General features: G+C 37.7%; 1 protein-coding gene across 3 annotated transcripts in view; it reads left to right on the top strand.

Moving 5' to 3' along the window:
- The first annotated feature begins 1,630 nt into the window (after positions 1-1,630).
- CFAP70 (cilia and flagella associated protein 70) overlaps positions 1,631-24,829 on the top strand; it is a 68,885-nt gene continuing 45,686 nt past the window's right edge. For 2 of the 3 annotated variants that reach the window (XM_019746009.3, XM_019746008.3), the window contains exons 1-9: positions 1,631-1,730; positions 3,709-3,811; positions 4,992-5,178; positions 14,238-14,336; positions 14,507-14,586; positions 17,899-18,078; positions 20,689-20,871; positions 21,921-22,015; positions 24,703-24,802. In XM_019746009.3, the coding sequence (XP_019601568.2) occupies positions 3,749-3,811; positions 4,992-5,178; positions 14,238-14,336; positions 14,507-14,586; positions 17,899-18,078; positions 20,689-20,871; positions 21,921-22,015; positions 24,703-24,802 (987 nt within the window). In that variant the 5' untranslated portion in view covers positions 1,631-1,730; positions 3,709-3,748. Of the gene's footprint in view, positions 1,731-3,708; positions 3,812-4,991; positions 5,179-14,237; positions 14,337-14,506; positions 14,587-17,898; positions 18,079-20,688; positions 20,872-21,920; positions 22,016-24,702; positions 24,803-24,829 lie in introns of those variants that run through there. The other variant, XM_074339577.2, reaches the window with a different exon arrangement.

Genomic DNA, 24,829 nt, shown 5'->3' with positions numbered 1-24,829 from the left:
GGGGAACAAGATAACAATGAGGGTTTCTGTGGTCTCTCTGTTCTGGAGCTGCGGTTGTGCCCCGGGGTCTGGAAAAGATTACTCAGACATTTGAAAGGTATGTTGTCTTAGATGCAAAAAGACAATTGACAGGCTCACTTAAGGTAAAGCCAAACTTTTATTAAGGAAGCTACAGGCCTAGGACATGACTACCCACCATGACTTGCTTTTAGTTAGGAATTTTTATGTTCAGACCATCCTTACTTTCTGTCTCTGAGTTTGTCAGGCCCACCATGCAGTCCACCCCTGAGCTTGTCAGGTTTAGTATGTGGCCCCTTTTTCATTCACAATATGTTTATTAGCAGAAATAAAACTCATTTTTAAAATTTGGCTCTAGTAACTATCTTCAGAATGGAGTTTTCATGGAGAGCAGTATGTACGTATGTACATATAGTTTAAAATTCTGTTTTAAAATAATTTTGACTATATAGAAAAGTTGCCAAAACAGAGCAAAGAACTCCCAAGTCCTCTTCACCAAGATTTTTGAGTAGTAAACATTTTATTGCTTCATTACTCAACTGTATGTGTGTGCATGTGTAGTGTATATCACTCTTGTTATTAGTCTTTTCCTGAACCTTTTGAGGTTTGAAAGAGCAAACTGCAGACATGATGCCCCATCACTCTTAATCACTCCAGTGCATATTTTCCCCCAAACAGGGTGACTTTCCTACATAACAGCAAGCATCCTTACACATCAAGAAATAAATGTTGGTACAGTACTACCACCTAGTCCACAAAGCCCATTCAAATTTCCCTGTCTCAACAATGTCTCCTTTCCTTTCTGCTCCAAAATGCTGTACAGGAATACATATTGCATTTAATTTCCGTGAACTTGTGTATTCCTATTTTATTCAACGGCGTGTCATTCATTATTATCACTTTATTTTGATGCTCTAGTTGTCTCCTATTTGGCCAGTGGGAGCCCATTCAGGCTGGCTTTTAATATACAACATTGTTGAGTATGCATACTGCTAAGATTCCTCCATGTTCTGAGTAGCTGTAGTTCATTCATTTTGACTATTTTGAAATATGCTATTTTGTGAATATCTATCAGATTTTTTCACCCACTTTTCCATTGATGGGCACTTGGTTTGTTTCCAGGTTTTTGCAATTGTATTTTGCTATTCCAACTCTAATGCTGAATTTCAAATGTATTCACATTTTTCATTAACATCATTTACTACAAGTCTGTTTATTATATAAATATTGGGCACCGGAAGCAGCATTGTTTTGCCATCTCACCAACAGTGTGTGAATCAGGCTCACTTTTAAAATACTCTTATCTGAATTTTTCATGGAGAAAGATTTAAGCGATCTGTTTTCAAACCCGTTTAATAAAGGCTTTATTTTATCTTTATATGAATTTCTTTTTGGTTTTTCTCCTCTTATTTATGGAAGGACATTTAAAGAAAAGGGTCGATAAAGCAAAACGTAAAGGTGGAAAACTTGGCACTTAACCAAAACTTGTGCCACCCGCGGAAACAGGAGTAACCTCAGGCAGGAAAGCTGCCGCGCCCACGCTACCGTTCCCGGAGCGCAGGCGCAGACGCTCACCTTGCGGGCCGCTCCTAGTCTTCGCCCAAAACGTCATCGCGAGTCTTGGGATAAACTTGTGGTGATTGCAGAAACTAAGTTCTCGCGAGAGGTAATTGGTTGCTATAGTTGCGAAAACATCTCTGCGGCTGTCGCAGGTAAGACAGCTGTCTCTCAGAAAACCCTATCTTCCCGGCCCCCTACCCAGCCCTGCAGCCACACCCCGTTACCTCAATCTCTGCTCCCTAAGCTACGGCCTGGCTGAACCGCGCAGACGCACACCTGCACGGCTGCACTCCCTACACAACTAAACGCCACCACCCCGCTAGGTGCCGTCGCTCCCGCCCACCCAGGCCTCCCAGTCAAAGCCAGACAGCCCCCGCTGTAAGCACAGACTGAGCCCAGACCACACCTCACCCCATCGTCTTCTTCATCTAAACTATTTCTGATTTGACTCTTACCCTATAGCTGCTGAGCAGATGATAAGAAGTGCGTGCCTTGTTGGGGGCAGCAGGATCCCCCGCCTGACTGCCCTGACCATACCTTGTAGTTATGCCTCTTACGCCTCTTGCAGACAAGGCGTGGTGCCAGGCCCTCAGAGGCTGTAAATGTGAATGACAAATTACTTGTCTTTAAGGGGGTTATTGAGCATTCACGAAAAGCAGTACATATTAATAATACCATTTGTGCTTTGCTTCATTGGTTATGCAGTTTTGCTATTTTAGTGGTGTTGACTGAAAAATAATGGTGTTTTGTCACCAGAAAGGATTTATTTGGGGGTGGGGGTCAGGGGTGGGGGGAAGGGTTACAAACCAGTGCATGCAGACGTGGCAAGTCACTTGCACACTGGCCTGCAAGCCAAGATGGAGGAGTATTTATAGAAGGGAAAAGGATATTAAGGGAAGGAGAATTTAGAATCATAGAGCTTTATTATAAACACAGAAGAATTCGCGTGATTACATAGAACTTTCATAAACCCTAGCGCCTCCTGTAGACCCTCTAGACTGATGATGTTTGCTTAAAGTTGCAGTTTTTATCAGTGGATATTCACAACAAATGTGAAACAGGTCAGAAGTTTTCTTGTCCATTTTACAGAAGGTGAAACTGAGTCTCAGAGAAGTTAGGCATTTGTCTAGGGTCAAGCTAGTGAAGGTCTAATTCACGTGGTACTATTGGAAAGGAAGGAAGGAAACTACTGCAAAAAGTCATTTCAAATGTAAACTTGATAAAAAAGTTGTCAGGGCCACTTGGGCCTGAATGAGTCTAGAGATCTGGTGTTGACCAAGTGATCTGAGACTTTCAGGTGACTGGGAAAATGAGGGGGTATTTGGGAAGAGGCGATATAATTATACAATCTGGGGGCAGCAAGATACCTCCTTTTTTATACCACCACTCCTAGACACGTTTAGCATAGTATGTCCTAAGTAAATGTTTGAATTGCATTAAGTTCTACTTTGAATTGAGTCAGAAAACATGATCCTTTTTAAAAACATATCCAATTTATTTATTTTTATAACCACATTTTTTTTTTTAAAGCAGGGTGCAGCTCACAGTGGCCCCAGCGGGGATCAAACCTTGGTATTATCAGCACCACGCTCTAACAAACTGAGATAACCGGCCACCCCTATCCAATTTATTTTTGAAATTGTGTCCTTAGTGTTGTAAAATAGTTAGAAAATATCTTTGACTAAATAAGACATATGTCAGGACTTTTTTCCAGTGGACTAAACTATTCTTTGTGTCTGTTTCTTAACTGGGAGATTAAATAATCCTTGAGTGGAGCTTTGCATACACACAAAAAATAAAAACAAACAAACAAAGCTACCAAAGAACACTATGAAGGATGTGGGGAATGGGATTTTGGGGAATGACATTTCTATCCTCTTTGTCTCGTGATAATTTGTGCTTACTGGGTTAGTTACATGTGTAATGATCTTTTTAGCACTACGAGTGGTATCATCCTCGTGACCAGCTCCCTAAAACCCTGCCTGTCTAGCAGCAGAGTTTGGACAGGGCACATAACAGAGCTGGACTATTGCATTTCCCCAGTTCTCCGCTGGTATTGGTTATGATGTAATGTGAGTCCTTGTGCAGCTATGGTACATGAGTGGACAGGCTCATTCATTATGTTTACAGAGACCAAAGAAGACCAGACGGACTTTGCCCAAGTGCCAATATGGAGCAGGCCTCACCAACAGGCAAACCTGTGCAGATCACTGTGACAGATGGATATGACTTGGTAAAGTTATTTTGGAAAGCTGAGAAATCCCTAGTTTATTCATACTTCTTGAAAATATGTTTGCTGAGCTCAGGTCTCCCTGTCAAACATCTACCTGTGGGTGGGGGCATGATGTGTTGGGAGCACCAGCAGGAGGAATGGGCTGTCGCATCATCCTGTACCACCAAATCTGCTGGCTTTACATAGCAATGGCTCTTCCTTCTCAGTGCTCCTCATTGATAGTCTAGAATCAGCTACTCATGTTACTGTATGCGTATACCTGGCAATTGAAAGACTAAATTTAACAGGTAAACCAAGAGGTGATTTTCGTTTTCCTAGATAGCACTTTCTTTTTCCTGAAAAGGATCTGAATTCTTCCAGACTTCCTTTTGTGATTAATTTTATTGGATGAATTTAAATAATAAAACTATAATAAGATGTAACTATTAAAAATTACAAGAACAATGAAATGGAAAAACGTTCGATATAAGTCAAAAAGCTCATTCCAAAGCAGGACGTAATAAATGATCTCTACTTTGCTTTGAAAGGTATACATTAAAAAAGTATATATAAGTATATACATATATACCAGGGGTGCCGGAAAAAATGTGCACACATGACTTGTATTCATCTTTTATTATCGGTACATAATTGACTATTATAATTGTAATACAGTTTTTTCCTTTTTAAAAATGTATATACATTTTTTTGGCGTACTCCGTATTCACAAAAAAACACTGGAAATATATTCTAAAATGTTAATAGTACTTGCATATTAGAGAGAAATTACAGGTAATTTGTTTTCATATGTGCTTTTCTCACTTTCCAACTGTTCCACAATATGATTTTATAAACACAATACATTTTATTTTTAAAAACTCCAACATAATGGCATTTAAATACAGTGTTGCTTGAGCTTCTAGTTCTTTGCATTAAATCTCTTTCTGCTTAAAATTTTAAAAAGATACCAAGTAATATTTTTAAGTAAATCCAAATCATTAGGTTAAAAATAAATACAATGTTTCATTTAGCTGCAACTAGATTTGTTTAAAGACTTTCTACCGACCCCTTTTGTATGTGTGGTATAGCTTGTTAGGAAAACATGAAAAATGCTATTTAGTGCAAGTCAACATGAGTTGCCAGATGCGTAGGAAAATTCTCCATTGAGTATAATTGTAAACTAGTATGTTTCTGTCAACAGAAATGTTTTAAAGGAGATTCTCCAGTTACCTTTATTCGTGCAGAATTCAATCAGGTGGTTCTGGGAGACTCTGCAAAGATTACTGTTTCTCCAGAAGGAACTGCAAAATACAACTTCACCAGCAGTTTTGAGTTAAATCCTGAGGGAGGAATCACTTTAGATGACCTCGCTCACAAACCTGTGTTCTGTAAGTCCTTGTGGTTCTAAAAATGTTAATTATATGAGTGTGTTATGAAGAGATTTTGAGGTATTTTGTAGCTGTTGTTAGGACAGATGGACACACCTTACTTTCTTAACCTTAAGAAATAACATGGTCTACTTTGAGTCTTCCCTGCTCTGGCAGCCGTTGCCATGGCCTACTAATTTTAACCAGTTTGTATCAAAGGCCTTTTGACATATGATTGAACTTTGCAGCCTTTATCTCCTAAGCTGAGTTGGGAGGTTTTCCTTTGTATTCCTGCAGGGGTTGCCAGATTTAGCAAAAAACAAACTAACAAAATTGAGATATACTTATACTAATAAATTATTCATTGTTTATCTGAAATTCAAATTTTAAAATCTGCATCTTTTTTTTTTTTTAAAACAATCTTTTTTTAAAAAAAAAGATTTTATTGGGGAAGGGGAACAGGACTTTATTGGGGAACATTCATGTGCTTTTTGGCAATTTGTATATTTTCTTTGGAGAAATGTCCAAGTCTTTTACCCATTTTTTTTTCTTTTTTAAAGATTTTATTGGGGAAGGGGAACAGGACTTTATTGGGGAACAGTGTGTACTTCCAGGCCTTTTTTCCAAGTCAAGTTGTTGTCCTTTCAATCTCAGTTGTGGAGGGTGCAGCTCAGCTCCAGGTCCAGTTGCCCTTGCTAGTTGCAGGGGCACAGCCCACCATCCCTTTCCAACCGGCAACCTTGTGGTTGAGAGGACACGCTCCAACCAACTGAGCCATCTGGGAGCTCAGCAGCAGCTCAGCTCCAGGTGCCGTGTTCAATTTTAGTTGCAGGGGGCGGAGCCCACCATCCCTTGAGGGAGTCGAGGAATTGAACTGGCAACTTTGTGGTTGAGAGCCCGCGCTCCTACCAACTGAGCCATCCAGGAGTCAGCTCAGCTCAGGGTGCCGTGTTCAACCTTAGTTGCAGGGGGGGCAGAGCCCACCATCCCTTGCGGGACTCGAGGAGTTGAACTGGCAACCTTGTGGTTGAGAGCCCACTGGCCCATGTGGGAATCGAACCGGCAGCCTTTGGAGTTAGGAGCATGGAGCTCTAACCGCCTGAGCCACCGGACTGGACTTAAAATCTGCATCTTGTATTTTACTTGGCAAGCCTATCTGTAGTTCTGTATACTCACCGTACTGTATAGCAATTATTAATTTGCATCTCTTGCTAGAAGAGGCAGTTTGGAAATATGGGCTATATCTTACAGTATTTATTTCAGAATTTCTGCTGCCTAGAAATATTTAGGACATACATGGGCTCAAAAAGTGTTTGTTGAATGAATGAATGGATAAGTGGATGGATGGTTTCTATATCCATGCTTTTACAGTTTCTAACTATACAGTATTATCTTTGACATACTTCGTTCCTACACTATATACTAGTCTAAGGCTTTTTTTGTTTTACCCATACTCTTTATTTTTTGTTTTTGTTATTATTTTTTTTAATGGCACATCTCGTGGGGTGCTTGCCAAAAAGCATAGATTTCAAGATCCCAAACCCAGAGAGCTGGGACCTGGGATTCTATACAGTATTATAGAGCTATACTTTCCAAATCTTTCTTTCCATAGAGTCACTGAAGCTCTGGGAGAAAATAGTCTTCAAGGCCCCACCCCAGACCAGTAAATTCACAATTGCCAGGGGAGCTGCACCTTGGAACAGAAGTCTCAGCTGACTCCTGGGAAACACTGTTCCAGAAGAGTGATTCCTAGCTCAGGCCTAGCTGGGAATCGGTCACCCATGGAGGCATTCATCTTACCCACAGTCTCTGACCACTCCATTTTACTTCTTTCTTTTCTGCTGTGTGTTTCTCAGTCACCCCAAATAAGAAGAGTGTCCTGATTGCCTTCTTTCCTAGCATGTTTGATGGGAAAGGCAGAACTAGAACATTCTTTTAAACGTGTCAACAAACTCATGAGAAAGAAAGGGCAACCCCTTTGTTGCAGAAGCAAAGCAAGAACTGAAAGCTGGAGCTCGTGAATAGCTGCCATTAGTGTGTGTTGGGGTGGGGGGCTTTAATGCTCTTACAGGGACAGAGACGTGGGGCTGCCGTAGATGGGGAGGTAAGACTGAAACCACCCCTCTCACCATAAGCCACAACTCACGCAAAAAAGGAATGGACTAGAAAAAAAAAAATCCATTCACCATCATATCTGTCTAGGCCCTGGGTAGAGGAAAAAATGTCTTCTCTAAGAATTAGTAGTCATGCTCTCATGCCATTCATTAAATAATATATATTTTCTTAAAACACACAAAGAAAATTTATGTAATAAAAACTGACAACATACTAGGCCATAAAGCAGGTCCTGCATATACCAAAGAATCAGTAGCATACAGACAAAGTTTTCTGTTCAAAATATAGCAATCAACAAAATTAGAAATCGATAACACAGCAAAAAAAATGAATCCATTTGGAAAATTTAAGACACACGTATATTTCATGGGACAAAGAAAAAATCATAATTAAAACTGCAGAGCATTTAGAATCAATCAACAGTAAACTCCAAATATCAAAACTTGTGAGACATAGATAAAGAGATACAATAGTCTGCCCTTATCTGCAAGGGGTACATTCCAAGACCCCCAGTGGATGCCTGAAACCACAGATGGTACTGAACCCTATGTGTACAATGTTTTCTCCTGTACATACATACCTATGATAAAGTTTAATTTATAAATTAGGCACAGTAAGAGACTAACAGCAAAAACTAATAATAATATAGAACAATTATAAGAATATACTGTGATAAAGTTATGTGACATAATGGTTTCTTGAACACAAACACTGCGATATCTTGACAGTCAATCTGATTGTGGTGATGCTACTAAGTGCCTAACAGGCAGGTAGCATATACAGCATGGGTATGCCGGACCGGACGAAGGGATGGTTCACATCCCGAGTGGGATGGAGCAGGATGGCATGAGATTTCATCACACTACTCAGAATGGCATGAAATTTAAAACTTATGAAATGTTCATCTCTGGAATTTTCCATTTAATGTTTTCAGACCATGGTTGACCTCAGGTCACTGAAACCGTGGAAAGCAAAACTGTGGATAAGGGGGGGGGGGACTATGGTATAACCTTAAATGCAGTCATTAGAAATCAAGAAGGATTAAAACAGAACTTCTGTCTCCAAGAAGATGGAGTAGATATACTTTTTCCTATTCCTCTCAGTAAGTATACCTACAAACCTTGGACATCATATATAAAACAAACATGAAAGACTGAAAGGTGGAGAGAAGGAAGCTTGAGACCTGAGGAATAACATAGTAGTGAGGTCCTTGGGTTTTTTGTTTGTTTGTTTTTTGCCTCATATGTTCCAGACTTGATGCTGAAGAAGCCAGCAACCTGGAAACCCTAATGGGTGCAAACCAAAAAGCCCAAAAAAGTCTGCTCTCTCTAACCAAAAGACCAGGAAAGGGGCGACCTAGAAAGACAGAAAACTTAGTAACTGTTCTATTCCAGCGAAACACCACCAACAGAAATTGTAGCCCCACCCACACCCAAGCTGAAGAGGGAACCTAGACTTCTACTCTCACAAAGCTGAAATTAGGTGCCCCTAACATCCTAACTCAGTGGAGTCAGAGAAGACCAACTAGGGAGGGAGCCAGGACTTTTATGCCCTCTGGTAATGAGACCCCTTCCTCACCAGGTGGTTTTTGTGGAAGCCACATGGGGAGCCTATACTTCTGCCCCAATCTGGCAGTAACAGCGTGCCCCACTATTCCCCAGTGGGGTGGTGTCAGACAAAGCCTAGTATAGGGTCAAGTCTTTCACTATCACCTCATGGTAACGAGTCTGTACTCACTGTGGTATCAGTGGAGAACAAGTAAGAAACCAGAACTTCCATTCTTTCTCAGCAGTAAGGAGGAACTGTCCCCCTCAGGTAGCAATGGAGGCTAAGTAAGGATCCTAGACTTCTACCTTCACCTGGCAATGAGGCGGTGCGCACTGTTGGAGTGATGCCAAAAAGCCAGGTAAAACAGAAGGTTCAAGTAAGGATCAGTGTTTCATAACAGTACAAAAAGCCCAGTTTCACTTGAAAAAAATCACTCATCATACCAAGAACCAGAAGATCTCAAACTGAATTTAAAAAGACAATTAGTATGTTAACACCAAGGTGACAGATATGTTAGATTTATTAGACAAAGATTTTAAAGAAGCCGTGATAAAACTGCTTCAACAAGCAATTGAAAACATGCTGGAAACAAATAAAAAAAGCAGAAATATTCAGAATAGAAATAGAAAGTCTCAGAAATAAATAGAAAATATAAAGAAGAACCTAATAGAAAATTTAGAACTAAAAATATATTAACCACTATGAAAAGCTCGGTGAATGGGCTCCACAGCAGAATGGAGGAAAGAATCAATGAACTGGAATATAAACAACAGAAATTATCTAATCTGAGTAATATAGAGGAAATAGACTGAAAATATGAACATATGCAGAACACTTTACCCAACAACCATAGAATACACATTCTTCTCGAGTGCACATGGGACATTTCCAGGATAGACCATATATTAGGCTACACATTAAGTCTCAATATATTTAAAAAGATATCTTACAAATTGTCTTCTACAGATACAATGGGATGAAGTTAGAAATCAATAACAAAGGAAAACTGGAAAATTCACAAAATTGTGGCAATTAACACACTTGTAAATAATCAATGGATCAAAGAAGAGGGAAGTTATAAAATAGGAACAAAAGCCAGAACTTGGGAGATGCAGTGAAAGTGGTCTAAGAGGGAAATTATAGCTAAAAATGCTAACATTAAGAGAGAAGAAAGATTTTAAATCAATAGTCTAACTTTTCAACCTAGGGAAGTAGAGAAAGAAAAACAAACTAAACCCAAAGAATTAAGAAAATAATAATGACTAGAGCACAGATAAATAAAATACAAAATGGAAAACAATTGAGAAAATCAATAAACCCAAAAGCTGGCTCTTTGAAAAGATCAACAATATTGACAAACCTCTAGCTAATTAAACTAAGGGAGATGACTCAAATTACTAAAGTCATAAAGTGGGACAATCACTACCAATTCTATAGAAATTAAAAATATTGTAAGAGAATACTATGAACAATTATCCATAAACAAATTGGGTAACTTAGATGAAATGGACAAAATCCTAGAAACGCAAAGACTACCAGACTAAGTCATGAAAAAAGGAAATCTCAATAAACCTATAACTAATAAGGAGATTGAATCAGTAATAAATAATCTCCCAATAAATAAAAGTCCTGGACATGATGACTTCACTTGTGAATTCTACCAAACACGTAAAGAAGAACTAATACCAATACTACTCCAACTCTTCCAAAAAAGGAGGGAATATATCCTAACTCACTCTATGAGGCCAGCATTACCCTGACACCAGAGCTGAACAGGACACTACAAGAAAACTACAAACCAGTATCTCTTATGAAAATCATTGCAAAAATCCGAAGAAAATAAATTAGCAAACCAAATTGAGCAGCATATTAAAAGCATTGTACACTATGACCAATTAGGATTTATTTTTGGAATGCAAAGATGCTTCAGCATACGACTCTATCAAGGTAATACACCAGATCATCAGAATGAAGAAAAAAGTCCCACATGACCATCTTACTTGATGCAGAAAAGCATTTGACAAAATTTAACACTCTTTATGGAAAAAAACAACAAAAAACACTAAAAAAACTAGGAATGAAAGGAAATTACCTCAACATATGAAAAACCCAAAGCAAACATTATATTGAAAAGACTGAAAGCATTTCCTCTAAGATCAGGAACAAGACACAGATTTTTGCTTTCACTACTTCTTTTCAACATAATACTACAAGTTCTAGCCAGAGCAATAGGCAAGATAAAGAAATAAAGGGTATCCAAATTGGAAAGGCAGAAGCAAAATAATCTCTTTTGCAGATTATATGATTTTATATGTAGAAAACCTTAATGATTCCACAAGAAAAAACTGTATGAATAAATGAATTCATTGAAGTAGCACGATACAAATTCAGTATACAAAAATCAATTGCATTTATATATAGTAACAATGAACAATCTGAAAAATAAAATGCATCAATTCCATTTACAATAGTATCAAAAGGAATAAAATACTTAGAAATTTAGTATTGAAAGACTTATACAAGGAAAACTATGAAACATTGCTGAAAGAAATTAAAGAAGACACAAATAAATGGAAACACATCCCATGTTCATGGATCAGAAGACTTAATATTGTTAAAATGTCAGTATTACCCAAAGAAATATACAGATTCCATGCAATCCCTATTAAAATGTCAATGACATTTTTTTGCCGAAATTGTTGAAAAACGCACCCTAAAATTCATATGGAATCTCAAGAGACCCCCAAATAGCCAAAACAATCTGGAAAAAGTTGGAGGTCTTACACTTCCTGATTTCAAAACTTACTACAATTCTACATCATTCAAAATGGTGGGCTATTGGCATAAAGCGAGAGATACAGAACAATAAAATAGAATAGAGAGCTCAGAAATAAACTCTCGTATATGGCCATCCTTTCTGACAAGAGTGCTGAAACCATTCAATGAGGGAAAGGACAGTCTTTTCAGCAAATGGTGCTAGAAAAACTGGATAGCCACATGCAGAAGACTGAAGTTGAACCCTTACTTAACAGCATATTTTAAAAATTAACTCAAAATGGATCAAAAACCTAAATGTGAAACCTAAAACAGTAAGTCTCTTAGAAGAAAATATAGCACAAATTTTCATGATATTAGATTTGGCAAACATTTCTTGGATATGATACCAAAGGCACAGGATAACAAAAGAAAAAAAATCGAGAAATTAGACTTACTGAAAATAAAATATTGAGCATCAAAAGACACTATTCACAGAGTAAAAAAAGCAACCCACAGAATGGGAGAACGTATTTGCCAGTAATTTATCTGATAAGGGATTAATATCCAGAATATGTAGAGAAATCCAAAACTCAGCAACAACAACAGCAACAAAACCAAACAACCTGATTTAAAAATGGGCAAAGTACTTGAATAGACATTTCTCCAAAGATCTACAAATGGCTGATAAAATGCTCAACTCACTAATTGTTAGGGAAATGCCAACCTGCACTGTAGTGAGATACCACCTCATACCCATTAGGATGGCTTCCATAAAAAAAAACAGAACAAGGGCCCGGCTCGGTGGCTCAGGAAGTTAGAACTGCATGCTCCTAACTCCGAAGGCTGCTGGTTCGATTCCCACATGGGCCAGTGGGCTCTCAACCACAAGGTTGCCAGTTCAATTCCTCGAGTCCCACAAGGGATTGTGGGCAGCGCCCCCTGCAACTAGCAATGGCAACTGGACCTGGAGCTGAGCTGCGCCCTCCACAACTAAGACTGAAAGGACAACTTGAAAGCTGAACAGCACCCTCTACAACTAAGATTGAAAGGGCAACTTGACTTGGAAAAAAGTTCTGGAAGTACACACTGTTCCCCAATAAAGTCCTGTTCCCCTTCCCCAATAAAATCTTTAAAAAAACACACACACAAAAAAACAAGTGTTGGGGCTGGCCCGGTGGCTCAGGCGGTTAGAGCTCCGTGCTCCTAACTCCGAAGGCTGCCAGTTCGATTCCCACATGGGCCAGTGGGCTCTCAACAAGGTTGTCGGTTCAAGTCCTCGTGTCCTGCAAGGGATGGTGGGCTCCGCACCCTGCAACTAAGATTGAACACGGCACCTTGAGCTGAGCTGCCTCCCGGATGGCTCAGTTGGTTGGAGCACCGGCTCTCAACCACAAGGTTGTCAGTTCAATTCCTCGAGTCCCGCAAGGGATGGTGGGCAGTGCCCCCTGCAAAAAAAAAACAAAAAAAAAAAACAAGTGTTGGTAAAGATTTGGATAAGTTGGAACCCTTGTGCAGTTTTGGTGGGACCATAAAACAGTACAGTCACCATGGAAACTGGTAGTTCCTCAAAAAATTAGAAATTGAATTACCATGTGATCTAGCAGTTCCACTTCTGGGAATACAATATATCCAAAATAATTAAAAGCAGCTCACAAAGAGAGATTTGTACACATATTCATAGTAGCATTATTCGCAAAAAGTAAATCATGGAAACAACCCATGTGTCCATCAAAGGATGGATGGACAAGCAAAATGTGGTATATACATACAATGGAATATTATTTAGCCTTAAAAAGGAAGGAAATTCTGACATGTGTTACAACATGGATTAATTTTGAGGACATTATGCTAAGTCAAATAAGCCAATCACAAAAAGATAAATATTTTCTGATTCCATTTATATGAGGTATATGAGTAGCCACATACATAGGGAGAGAAAGTACGCTTGTGATTGCCAGGGGTGGGGGAGAATGGGGAGTCATTGTTTAAGTGGGTACAGAGTTTCAATTTTAGGAGATGAAAATAGTTATGGAGATGGATGGTGGTAATATATATGTAATACCACTGGACTGTACATTTAAAATGGTTATTTTATGTAATGTGTATTTTACCACAATTTTAAAAAGACGTAAGGAATATTCCGCCATTACTTTTGAAAACTTAGATAAAATGGAGAATTTCTTAGAAAAATAAAAATGGGAAAAATCTAAAGAAATGGAAGGGGAACCTAAAGAGTAACAGAGACTTAAGAGGCCTCAACTAATCACAATATGTGGACCTTATTTGGGTCCTGATACAAACAAACTATAAAGAAAGTACTTTTGAGAGACATGAGGTTGAATAAAGGGAAAGGCATACCATGTTCTTAGATAGGAATGACCAACTTACAAAGATGTCATTTCCCCTAAATTTATCTGTAAGTTTCATGTGATCTCTAGAAATATGCCAACATTATATATATATTTTAAATTACAGAGGTGTTACAGGAAAAAAAATCTCTGAGGTATTTTCCACCAGAAGTCACTGATAATGGTGCCTTTTTGGGTTTCAAGTTATTTCTCTTAACTTAAATTTCTTTGATAATACTTTGCTTGTTGCACCTTGGTTATCTGATGGCTGAGCTAGATGTGTTCTCATTTTCTTTGTTTTGATTTTTCTAGTAACTGTGACTGAAGTTTTACCAAAAGAAAAGAAACAGAAAGATGAGAAGACCTTAATGCTTGGTCAAGCTGTGGTGGATCTTCTTCCTTTAGTGGAAGGTCAGATGTGTGATTTGCGCAAAAGCAGATATAACAGGGCTCATAAAATTTTAACTTCAGTGAAATGAAAAAAACTCAGCCTCCTTGAATTCGAGGAGTTTGATGAAAAGAGCACATTTATTTTTGCCTAACCCTTCCTTTTTTGGCTTGACTTGGCCTTCTTTTTGCAGGAGAGAGTTCATTTGAAATGATGGTCCCACTGCACCCTGTGCCAGGCTCACCCTTAGAGCCACTTCAGTCAGGTGTTAAGGTAATCAGAGTTTTAACTCCCAATATTGCAGCCTGCCATTCAGTCTAACAAGTCCGTCTGATATCAAAGTTCAATTTAATTGAGTCCAGTTTATCAGGTACCTTCTTTATATAGGCACACATAGTGCTAGCTTCTGGGAAACAAAGATAAATAAGGCACAGACCTACTTCAGGAGTCCCTAATCTACCTATTATGGATTTTGACTCAGTGTGATTAAATGGTGGGGCAGGGCCTGTGGGCACAGTGTAGGTATCAGTTACTTTGCCCAGGGGCAGATGTAGGGAAGGCTTAACCATGAAAATGTCTCTTGAGCTATATCCGGATGAATTAAATTAAGTAGTATATGAATGCACCTAACACTTTCTGGCATGGTAGCCTGCCTCTGGTTCCTGGTGGAGGGGAAGCAGGCTGTTGTCTTCTGGGTTGTGTTTCCCATTCCTCCTGGGGATCAGTAGCTTCTTGGAAACCTGTTTGCCACTCTGGTGCAAGTGTGCTCAAGCTCAGCAGATCCCTGCAGCTGCCTTCTGTTTTGCACAAGTGAAGGAGAGAGGAGGGCCCAACTGACCCAACTGTTCTGAATGCAGTGCCCTGATTGACCATCGCTGTAGACGCCTTGCTGCGTTTTGTTGATTCTGACCTTGGAGCTGCCACAATCCACTCCTGCATCCCCTGTGGTCCTCTTATTTTAAGATGTGGTTGGTTTCTTCTAGTTTTGTTTTTTTGTAGATCTGATTTAATTTGCTTTCTATCTTTCAAAGATCCCTAAAAATGTGTAGTTTAGTAATGGCATTTCTTGTTTTCCAGGGTTATTATAGCATTATCCTTTAGTTGGATATAAAGATATTATTCAATATCATTCTGTCATTCCATCTGACTTGTGCTGGAAAGAGGTATATATCTGAGCTCAGACTGCCTCCCATGGTCCAGTCTCACAGCCTATATGTACTGTTGACTTTCCTTAGATACATGAAAAAAGTCAGTCAAATGAGTTGTCAGTCCTCATGATCTTTGCTCATAATATTCCTGTGTTTACTTGTTTTACATTCTCAAGGAAAAAAAATTATGACAGTTAACTTGCATTTGCTTGAGAGTTCTCACTAATTTTTTATTTAAAATTAGTTATTCTTAAGACTCAGAGACTAAAACGATATAAACCTGTACTTGGAAAGGAGATTCCAATTCATCTTCCAATGTTCCCTGTCTTGATCAATACAAGTTAGAAACCTTAGGGACATTTGCTTGTCTTCTCAGAGATATATTGACCAGAGATGTCACATTTTTCAATGCCTCTTTCTTAAAATCTTTCCTCCCTTTGGTGTTCTGATTTCCTACTCACTGACTGTACCTTCTCAGGTTCCTGCTCTCTCTTCTGCTTGTCCCTTAAGTATGAAAGTTTTATTCTTGACCACCTTCTCTTCTTAGTCTGTGTTCATACTCCAAGGGGGTGGTTATCCATGATTTTAACAGTCACCAGTGTTGAAGACTTCAAATGCAACAGCTCCAGCCCAGACCGCTCTCCTGAATTCCAGACTTTACAACCACCTACACTGGTTCGCTCTATAATGATATCCCATAGACACCTAAAATTTAACATTCCAAAACTAAACTCAGTATCCTCCCTCAAACTTACTCTTCTTTTTATCTTAGTTATTTTGGCTAGAGGCATCACCCTTTTGTGCAATTATAGCACATACATAGGACCTACATTACATGTATGACTGGCCCCTTCAGACCCTGGCTACAACCAAATCCCAAATCTGCCTTTCATAAAATTCAGCCTGTTCTATTTAAGTGCCTTTGGACTCTTTCTTCTTAGCTTCATTCCTACTCTTTATTAACTTGTAATTCTCATCTGGGACATCAGAAGTCGCCTTGTAACTGCCCTTGCCTCCTCCAGGTCAGCCTTCCCACTGCTTGCAGAGCAACTTAAAAGTCAATGTGATCACACCTCTTCCCATGGTTAGTTCTGCGTGGTTCATAGGTTCACCCATTGCTTACCTCTTAAGGGCCAGATTGTTTAGGAGGCATGCAGCAGCCTTTACAACAGGAGCCGGCCGCTTGTTCAATCTCGTCTCTCAGCCCGCCCCTCCTTGTACTTTATGTTCCAAAATCCCGAATTACTTACACCTGAACTAAACACACCAGACTGTTTCAGTACCTTGTTACATACAACTCTTTTTTTTTTGTCCAGAATTGTTTTCTGGACAGAATTATTTTCTCTTTCCTTATCTGTTTATGCAGATTCCGAACTCCTATTCATCTTGTAAAACTTAGTTCAGGTGTCACCATCTCTTACTCCTCCCTCTACCCCAATAATTAATTATCCACTTCCTCCTTGATGCGCCTGGACTAGAGCATTTTGTACAGGTCCCTATTATAGCATTTATCATAAATCATGGAATTATGATATGAATTCCATGATGAGGGGCCATGTCTTCTTCATCTTCATATTCCTAGTGCTATAGTAAAGTGCCTGGCGTATCATTACACGTTTTCAAACTATTTTTTATTGTATCCTGTATTAAAATATATTCGTATGTGTCTATATCTATATATGGGTAGATTCAATGTACTTGAAAAAATATGTCATATTAAAAAATGCCACATTTGCCAAATCAGAGTTTTTATTGGAGAAATAACTTGGGAATTTCCCATTAGCATGATACTTAATTCTCTAAGGGCAATATTAATCATTCTTATTAATGTTGATTCCTGAGAAATAAAATGAAAATGAACAAATTCTTGTCTCCTCTCTAATTTAAGAAAACACTAGCTGTCTTGGCTGCCTACTTGGGTACATCTCTAACATCAAATCTTTGGCAGCCCTTCTAAAAAATTCATTCCCAGGGCTTACTCATGCTGCCAAAAATACTTTTCATATTTGAAAAATAGAACTATATTAAAGAATATTGTTTTCAAATATTTAATAAGAATCTAAAAGTTTTTTTAAAGCACTATATTTAAATTACAAAATAATCATAAAATATAGACTAGCACCCCAATCTCACTCACTCATGTGCAACCACTATTAACATATCAGTGTAGAACCTTCCAATTTCTCTTCTATATGTATTTGTATACATACTTAACGTCAGTATGGTAGAGGGTAAGGGCTCTAGCTTAGGGAAACTTTCTCTTCTTGGCTCTATCTCTAACTCATGAGACCTAGAGAAAGTTATTGAATCCTCTGCATGGAAATAAACTTGACCCTATTACCTTGAACAGCGATAGGATATTCAAATGATATTCATATGCAAAAAAGGAGAGGCCTCTGGCGTTTTCAGAATGCTGCATCATTTTATTCTTTTCCAGCAATGCAGTCTTCAAGTTAAAATATCTGTGGTGGAGCCATTATTGACCGCAGCCCAGATCTTAGGGAGCAATCTACTGAAGGCCACATTGGAGGCTGCCTACTCTGTGCCTGAATCCTTTATTCCAGTAGGACCCGTGCAGAACTACATGGTTGGTCTGCAAGTTCCATCAGTTGGAGAGGTAAAGCCCCACAGCCAGATATTTACATAGGTTTAAACACATATCTGGGCGTTTCGTCCTCACCTGCTAAAATTTCATGCAAAGCAAGCTCTGACAGTGGCTGAGATTTATTTTAGGCTTAAAAAAAAAAAGAACTTCTGTTTTATAAATAGATATTTATGTTAACAGTTTAGGTATTACACATATTATAGATTACATGTAATTTATATCAATAAATACATATCGATTATGGAAATATTAAAACATTTAAAAATTGACATGCATGGTTTTTTTTCTTTTTCTAAAGTATAACTTCTTTTATTTTTTTTTTATGTTTTTATTTTATTTTATTGGGGAAGGGGAACAGGACTTTATTGGGGAACAGTGTGTACTTCCAGGCCTTTTTTTCCAAGTCAAGTTGTTGTCCTTTCAGTCTTAGTTGTGGAGGGTGCAACTCAGCTCCAGGTCCAGTTGCCGTTTTTCTAGTTGCAAGGGGTACAGCCCACCATCCCTTATGGGAGTTGAACTGGCAACCTTGTGGTTGAGAGGATGCGCTCCAACCAACTGAGGCATTTGGGAGGCAGCTCAGCTCAAGGTGCCGTGTTCAATCTTAGTTGCAGGGGCAGAGCCCACCATCCCTTGCGGGAGTTGAGGAGTTGAACCGGCAACCTTGTGGTTGAGAGCCCACTGGCCCATTTGGGAATCGAACCGGCAGCCTTTGGCGTTAGGAACATGGAGCCCTAACCGCCTGAGCCACGGGGCTGGCCCCTGTGCATATGTTTTGTGGATTTTGTATAATGTGCTTTATTATACAAAACTTCCTCTTAATTCCAGATTATTTTCTTAGTCCAAATTTCTGTAGAATGATTTTGTATCGGTCTTTTGAGGTTCTTGGTAGAGATTTCCAAATTGTTGGCTAAAAGGGTGTAATTAGTTACTACTCCTATCTGTTTTATTGCCATTTTAGATTTTCAGTGTAGTACTCTCCTCCTCACCATTTTACATTCCCAACAGCAGTGCACAAGGATTCTAATTTCTCCACATCCTTGCCAACACTTGTTATTTTATGTTTTTTGATAATAGTCACCCTAATAGGTGTGAAGTGGCATCTCCCTGCTGTTTTGATTTTCACTTCCCTGATAATTAGTGATGTTGAACATTTGTTTCATATGTTTATTGGCCATTTGTGTATCTTATTTGGGGAAATGTCTATTCAAGTCCTTTGCCCATTTTTGAACCTTTTGTTTTTATTGTTGAGTTTTAGGAATTCTTTGTATATTCCAGCTATTAACTCCTTATTAGATATGTGATTTGCAAATATTTTCTCCCATTCTATCGGTTGCCTTTTTTTACTCTGTTGTATCTTTTGATGCACAAAAATATTTAATTTTGATGAAGTACAATTTGTCCATGTTTTCTTTTGTTGTTCTGAGAAATTATTGCTAAACCCAATGTTATGAGGCTTTCCCACTCTGTTTTCTTCTAAAAGTTTTCTTCTAGCTCTTAGCTTTAAGAGCTAGAAGAAATGGCCTATTGCCAACATTGTGGCTCCAGGAGTTAATTTTTATGTATGGTGTTAGGTAAGGGTCCAACTTCATTTTTTGCATATAGATGACTAGTTTTCCTAGCACTATTTGTTGAAAAGACTGTCCCGTCCCCATTGAATGGTCTTGGCACCTTTCATTTTGACAAATTTTCCCAGTGTTCTTGTTGTTTTATGGAGGAGCAAGTTTTCAGAAGTCCTTACTCTGCCATTCCAGAAATGCCTCTCCTTCTCAGAAGTTTTTAAACTTAACACATGGAACTGGAATAGTTTAGTTTTACATAGGGTATGCCAATTTTAAATTTTACTAGAAACTGCAAAATTGCTTTCCATAGTTGTACCAATTTACATTTCCATCAACTATGTATAAGAATAACATTCCCTTCACAATATTGACAACACTGATGTTTTCACACTTTGATTTTGCCAATCTATGGCTTAAAATGGTATCTCATTGTTTTAATGTGCATTTCACTTATTTTTAATGCTATCTGGCATGTTTTTATTTAAATGTTGGATTTTCTAATTTCCCTTTGTATAAATTTCTTATTTATATCTTTACCAACTTTCTATTGCAAATATATTTTAGATAAATTATAGATATGAGAAGCCTGTAGTTTTAGGCCTTATTCAAATTTAAGTTTGTTTTCTAAAAGATGATTATTAAAAAATTACATCTTGACCTTCATATAAATATAAAATGACAAAAATGGCTTAAACCAATTCAAAGAAGAATCTGAAGAAATGACCCATATGTAAGCAATCAGGAATGTTGAAATGATTTTGCTAATAATTCAAAACTTGTCATCAGTCACAGGGCAATAATCAATTAATCTCCACAGGACATAATAAATTTGCATATCTGTGGACAAGAATAATTTGCATTATTATCAATTTTCTATAAATTACAAAATTATAAAATAGCACAAAGACAACGAATGGCACAAGCCCCACTATAGATTAAGACAATCACAGAAGGGTCTGTTAGACAGTACTTAGCATTCCATTGAAAAGACACTTCAGTAATCCTTTCGTTCATCTCAAGGGCTTTTACAGAATTTCCTGATAGGTGATATTTATTTTTGCAGAAAGACTGTCCCATTTTCTTCAAGAATGGAACTCTGAAGCTTGGCGGGGAAAGAGAACCTGTTCCCCGGCCCAAAAAATGGCCTATTGCCAATATTGTGGCTCCAGGAGCTAATAACATTCCAGATGCGTTCATTGTTGGTGGGCCCTATGAAGAAGAAGAAGGAGAACTCAACCACCCAGAGGTGAGAGAGTTATGCAGATTTTTCTGTTAAAATCAGTACAATGACACATGATAAAATATTTTGTGAATCAATGTTATTTGTATACACTGTCATCTGTTAAAATGAAACAATTACAAATCAAAATAAAACAGTTATCTAATTCTGATTGAGATCTCGACTTCTTAAGTCCAGCAAACAAAATAATAAATTCAAATTTACAATTTATTTTATTTTAAATTTATTTTTGAGTGGGTAATAATATAGTCACAGGTCAAAATAAAAAATTAAGAGATATGCGTTAAAGTCTCCCTCTTACTTTATGTGTCTTCCTCCTGATACATTCCCAGATTATGACCCTCGTAGCCATCTTTGTTATCGTTTCTTGTAGTTTCAGTAAACTAATTTGTAAGATGGGAATGGTTGAATTATTTTATATATATATATATATGACACTAAGCATTTGAAATAGTATAGATAATGCTAAAATATTTGAAAAACATTGTACAGTGTCTTTTCTTATTGCAATTAGTGAAAATTGTTAGATTTATGTTTTCATTTAGATCAGATATTTTATTTTAGATAGATTTTATGTTATAGTTATTTTAAATCGTTAGGTCTCAACCCTAATTGCTCATTAGAATCACCTGGAAAGATTTTAAAAGACTAGCAGTGGCCAAGCCCTAACCCAGATCAATTACATAAGAATTTACTTTTAAAATCATACAAATGTTCAGGTGTTGGTTATTTTTTAAGAAGCTCCCAAATAATTCTGATATGCATCCAGCTTTGAGAATCACTGATTGAGGTTATATGAGTGAATATTTGGCAGTTAGTACTGGATCAGTATAAGGATAATGTAAGTAATTTATCTTATATACTTTATTAATAGTTAAGTACCCTAAAATTTAAGATGATGGTAGTATTTACAGTAGAAGTCATACTTATTGTAGTAATAATAGTAGTAGTAATAAAAGTATTGTGATCCAATCCATTAAAAAAATGCCCCACAGGTTGAGCAGGATGAAGTCGCGGCACCCTGAGAGAACAAAAGTCTCTATCTTATTTTACAGGACAGGGAATTTAGGAACCAATCAGAGTGCATAAAGAAAAGGATTATTTGGGACTTGGAGAGTCGCCGCTACCTTGATCCTACTGCAGTGGTCAGGTAGGAAGAGAAAGGGAATATGTCTAAACAACAAAAGTGTAGGTGGGAAGAAATATTACTTTTGTTAAGTTTATCTGTATTTGAGTTAAGTTGATCTGAGATTCTTTCACCATCACTAATAACAGAGGCTTCTAGTGATGGTGAATTAACCAAGGTGGTTTCTTATTTCAGAGCTGGTATGTATGGTGGCTCCTCAGTGTTATGAGGTATCCAGGCTCAATCTTTCTTTTTGCTCTTCCTTCCTTAACATGTGCCTTCCATCCACAAGTTTTTCTCATGGTCCAAAATGGTTGTTGAAGCTCCAGCTTTCACATTCACATTCTTGGCAGAAAGTTGGAAGAGGGGAGTGCTTTCCGATAAAAAAGGATACATGCTGGCTGTCTTAGCCCCTTTTATAGAATCTACCTGCAATCTGACAATCTCTGTTTATATCTCATCAGTCATCTCTAGATGCAAAAAAGGCTAGGAAATAGTGTTTTTGTTGGACACATTATTGCCCAGATTAAATGAGGATTTAGATAATAAAGAAGAACAGGATACTTGATATTGTTTGGGTAAGTCCTAGGCTCTGTCACAGTGAACTGGTTACTAGGGAGACATGAGAAATAGAACATTATCAGTATATGTTATAATTTGAATGAACTATTCTTTTTTTTCCAGTTAGTAGACTATGTTTTTAGAACAGTTTCAGAATTACAGAAAAATTGAGCAGGTATTTCAGAGAGTTCCTGTATACCTCTGGTCCCCCACTTGATCATGGTGTATAATATACATATACATTGTTGGATTTGATTTGCTGATGTTTTAAGGATACATTGTTGCTACTTACTTTGAACAAACAGTTATCAATTTGGTCAATTAAAAATAAGAAAAATTTAAAAAATTTTTGACTTTATTTCATTTTCTGATTCTCTTCCTTTCTTTACATAAATTCAAGTTTCTGACCCATATCATTTTGCCTTTCTCTGAAGACTTTTAGTGGGTTTTTTATAAGGCAGATCTACTGGCCACAAATTCCCTCCAGTTTTGTTTGAGAAAGTCTTTATTTTTCCTTTACTTTTGAAAGATAATTCCACTGGATACATAATTCTAGGTTGGTGGTTTATTTCTCAAAACTTTAAATATTTCACTTCACTTCTACTTTGCATGGTTTCTGAAGAAAAGTTTAATGTAATTCTTATTCTTGTTCCTCTATAGGAAAGTTTCCATCCCCCCTGCCACCCATCCCTCTGGCTTCTTTCAAGATTTTTGCTTTCTCTTTGGTTTTCTGCAGTTTGAATATGATATACATTTTTCAGTACTTATTATGTTTCATATTCTCTGAGCTTCCAGGATCTGTGGTTTGGTTTCTGTCATCAATTTCATAAAATTCTCAGCCATATGACTTTAAATATTTATTTTGCTCTTTTCTCTCTTTATTATCCCTCTGGCATTCCTGTTACATCTTTTGTAATTGTCCCACGGTTATTGATATATCTTCAGGCTCACTGATTCTTTCCTCAGCCATGTCTAGTCTACCCATAAGTCCATCAAATGAATTGTTCATTTTTGTTGCAGTGTTTTAGATTTCTAGCATTTTCTTTTGATTCTCTCTTAGAGTTCCCATCTCTCTGCTCAAATTGACCATCTGTTCTTGCATATTGTCTGCTTTTTCCATTAGAGCATTTAACATATAAATCATAGTTATTTTAAACTCCCTATTTGATCATTTCAAGATCTGTGTGAGTCTAGTTTTTAGGTTAGGTTTGTCTCTTCAGACTGTATTTTTTTTGCTTTTTAGCATTTCTTGTAATTTTTAAATTTTATTTGAAGTTCATGAATATGAAATATTATTTAATGACAGTACTCTTGACCTTGTCTTTTTTTTTTTATTGAAAGCTGGACATTATGTACTGGGTAATAAGAAATGAGGTAATTAGGATTTTTAGTGTGAGGTTTTATGTTTATCTGGCTGGGAGCTGGGCTGTGTTTAATTTCTGCTGTGGCTCTAGGTGCTGAAAACTTCAGTTTCCTTTTTTTGCTCCTCCCCTGTTGTCCTTGGGTTTGCCTAAGAACTCTTTTTTAAATAGGGTCTGTTTTTTGCAGTTTATCACTTATAATCCACTGTTATTACACTGGAACACTGTTTATGTAGTGGTAACGTGTTGGGAAGGGGAAGTGTTCTACAATCTTGTGATTACATCTCACTATTTTAATGGGTTTGAGTCCCTGGGCGGTGCCCTTCAGAAGCATTTAATAGCCTTTTTTTCCCTTTATTACTTGTAACAGGAAGGCTAGATGGGCCTGGGGGTGTCTAATTGCCTTTCCCCTGGGTCACATAAGGCTCTGGTAATTTCCCTTAAAGAGTAGGCCTTTGTTATGGAGAACACTCTGGGCATATTTCAAAATGGTTACTTTTCCCTTCTCTCTGCCTAAAAGGATTATTATTCTATCTTCACTGTGAGAATCTGCTGGGGCTCTTTGATTTAAAACCCCCAAAAGCATGGGGAACCCCTATGACTGGGCCCCCAGGAGTTTTTAACTCTCTGGCTCTTCCACATTCAGCCTCCAGCAGTTTGTCAAAATTACCATTAAAATGTTTCTACCTGTTACAGATGCCAGTGACTTCTGCTGCCTGTAAGCCTGTAAGCTGATCTCAGTTGTAATTCTCTGTACTTGACTGTCTCTCCAAATTTCTTGATCCGTAGTTTTCAGAAGCGAATTGCTGATTGCCGGTTATGGCCTGTAGAGATCACAAGAGTCCCCCTGATTACTGCACCCAAAGGGAAAGCTGCCAGGTTTGATAAGGTAAATTTGTTTACTTAAAAACATTTA

Source organism: Rhinolophus sinicus, chromosome 15, assembly GCF_057876585.1.
Source record: "Rhinolophus sinicus isolate RSI-liver-muscle chromosome 15, RSI-T2T, whole genome shotgun sequence".
NCBI classification, from domain to species: Eukaryota; Metazoa; Chordata; class Mammalia; order Chiroptera; family Rhinolophidae; genus Rhinolophus; species Rhinolophus sinicus.
The sequence above is the reverse complement of the archived record's forward strand: the minus strand, read 5'-3'. Positions and strand labels throughout refer to the sequence as shown.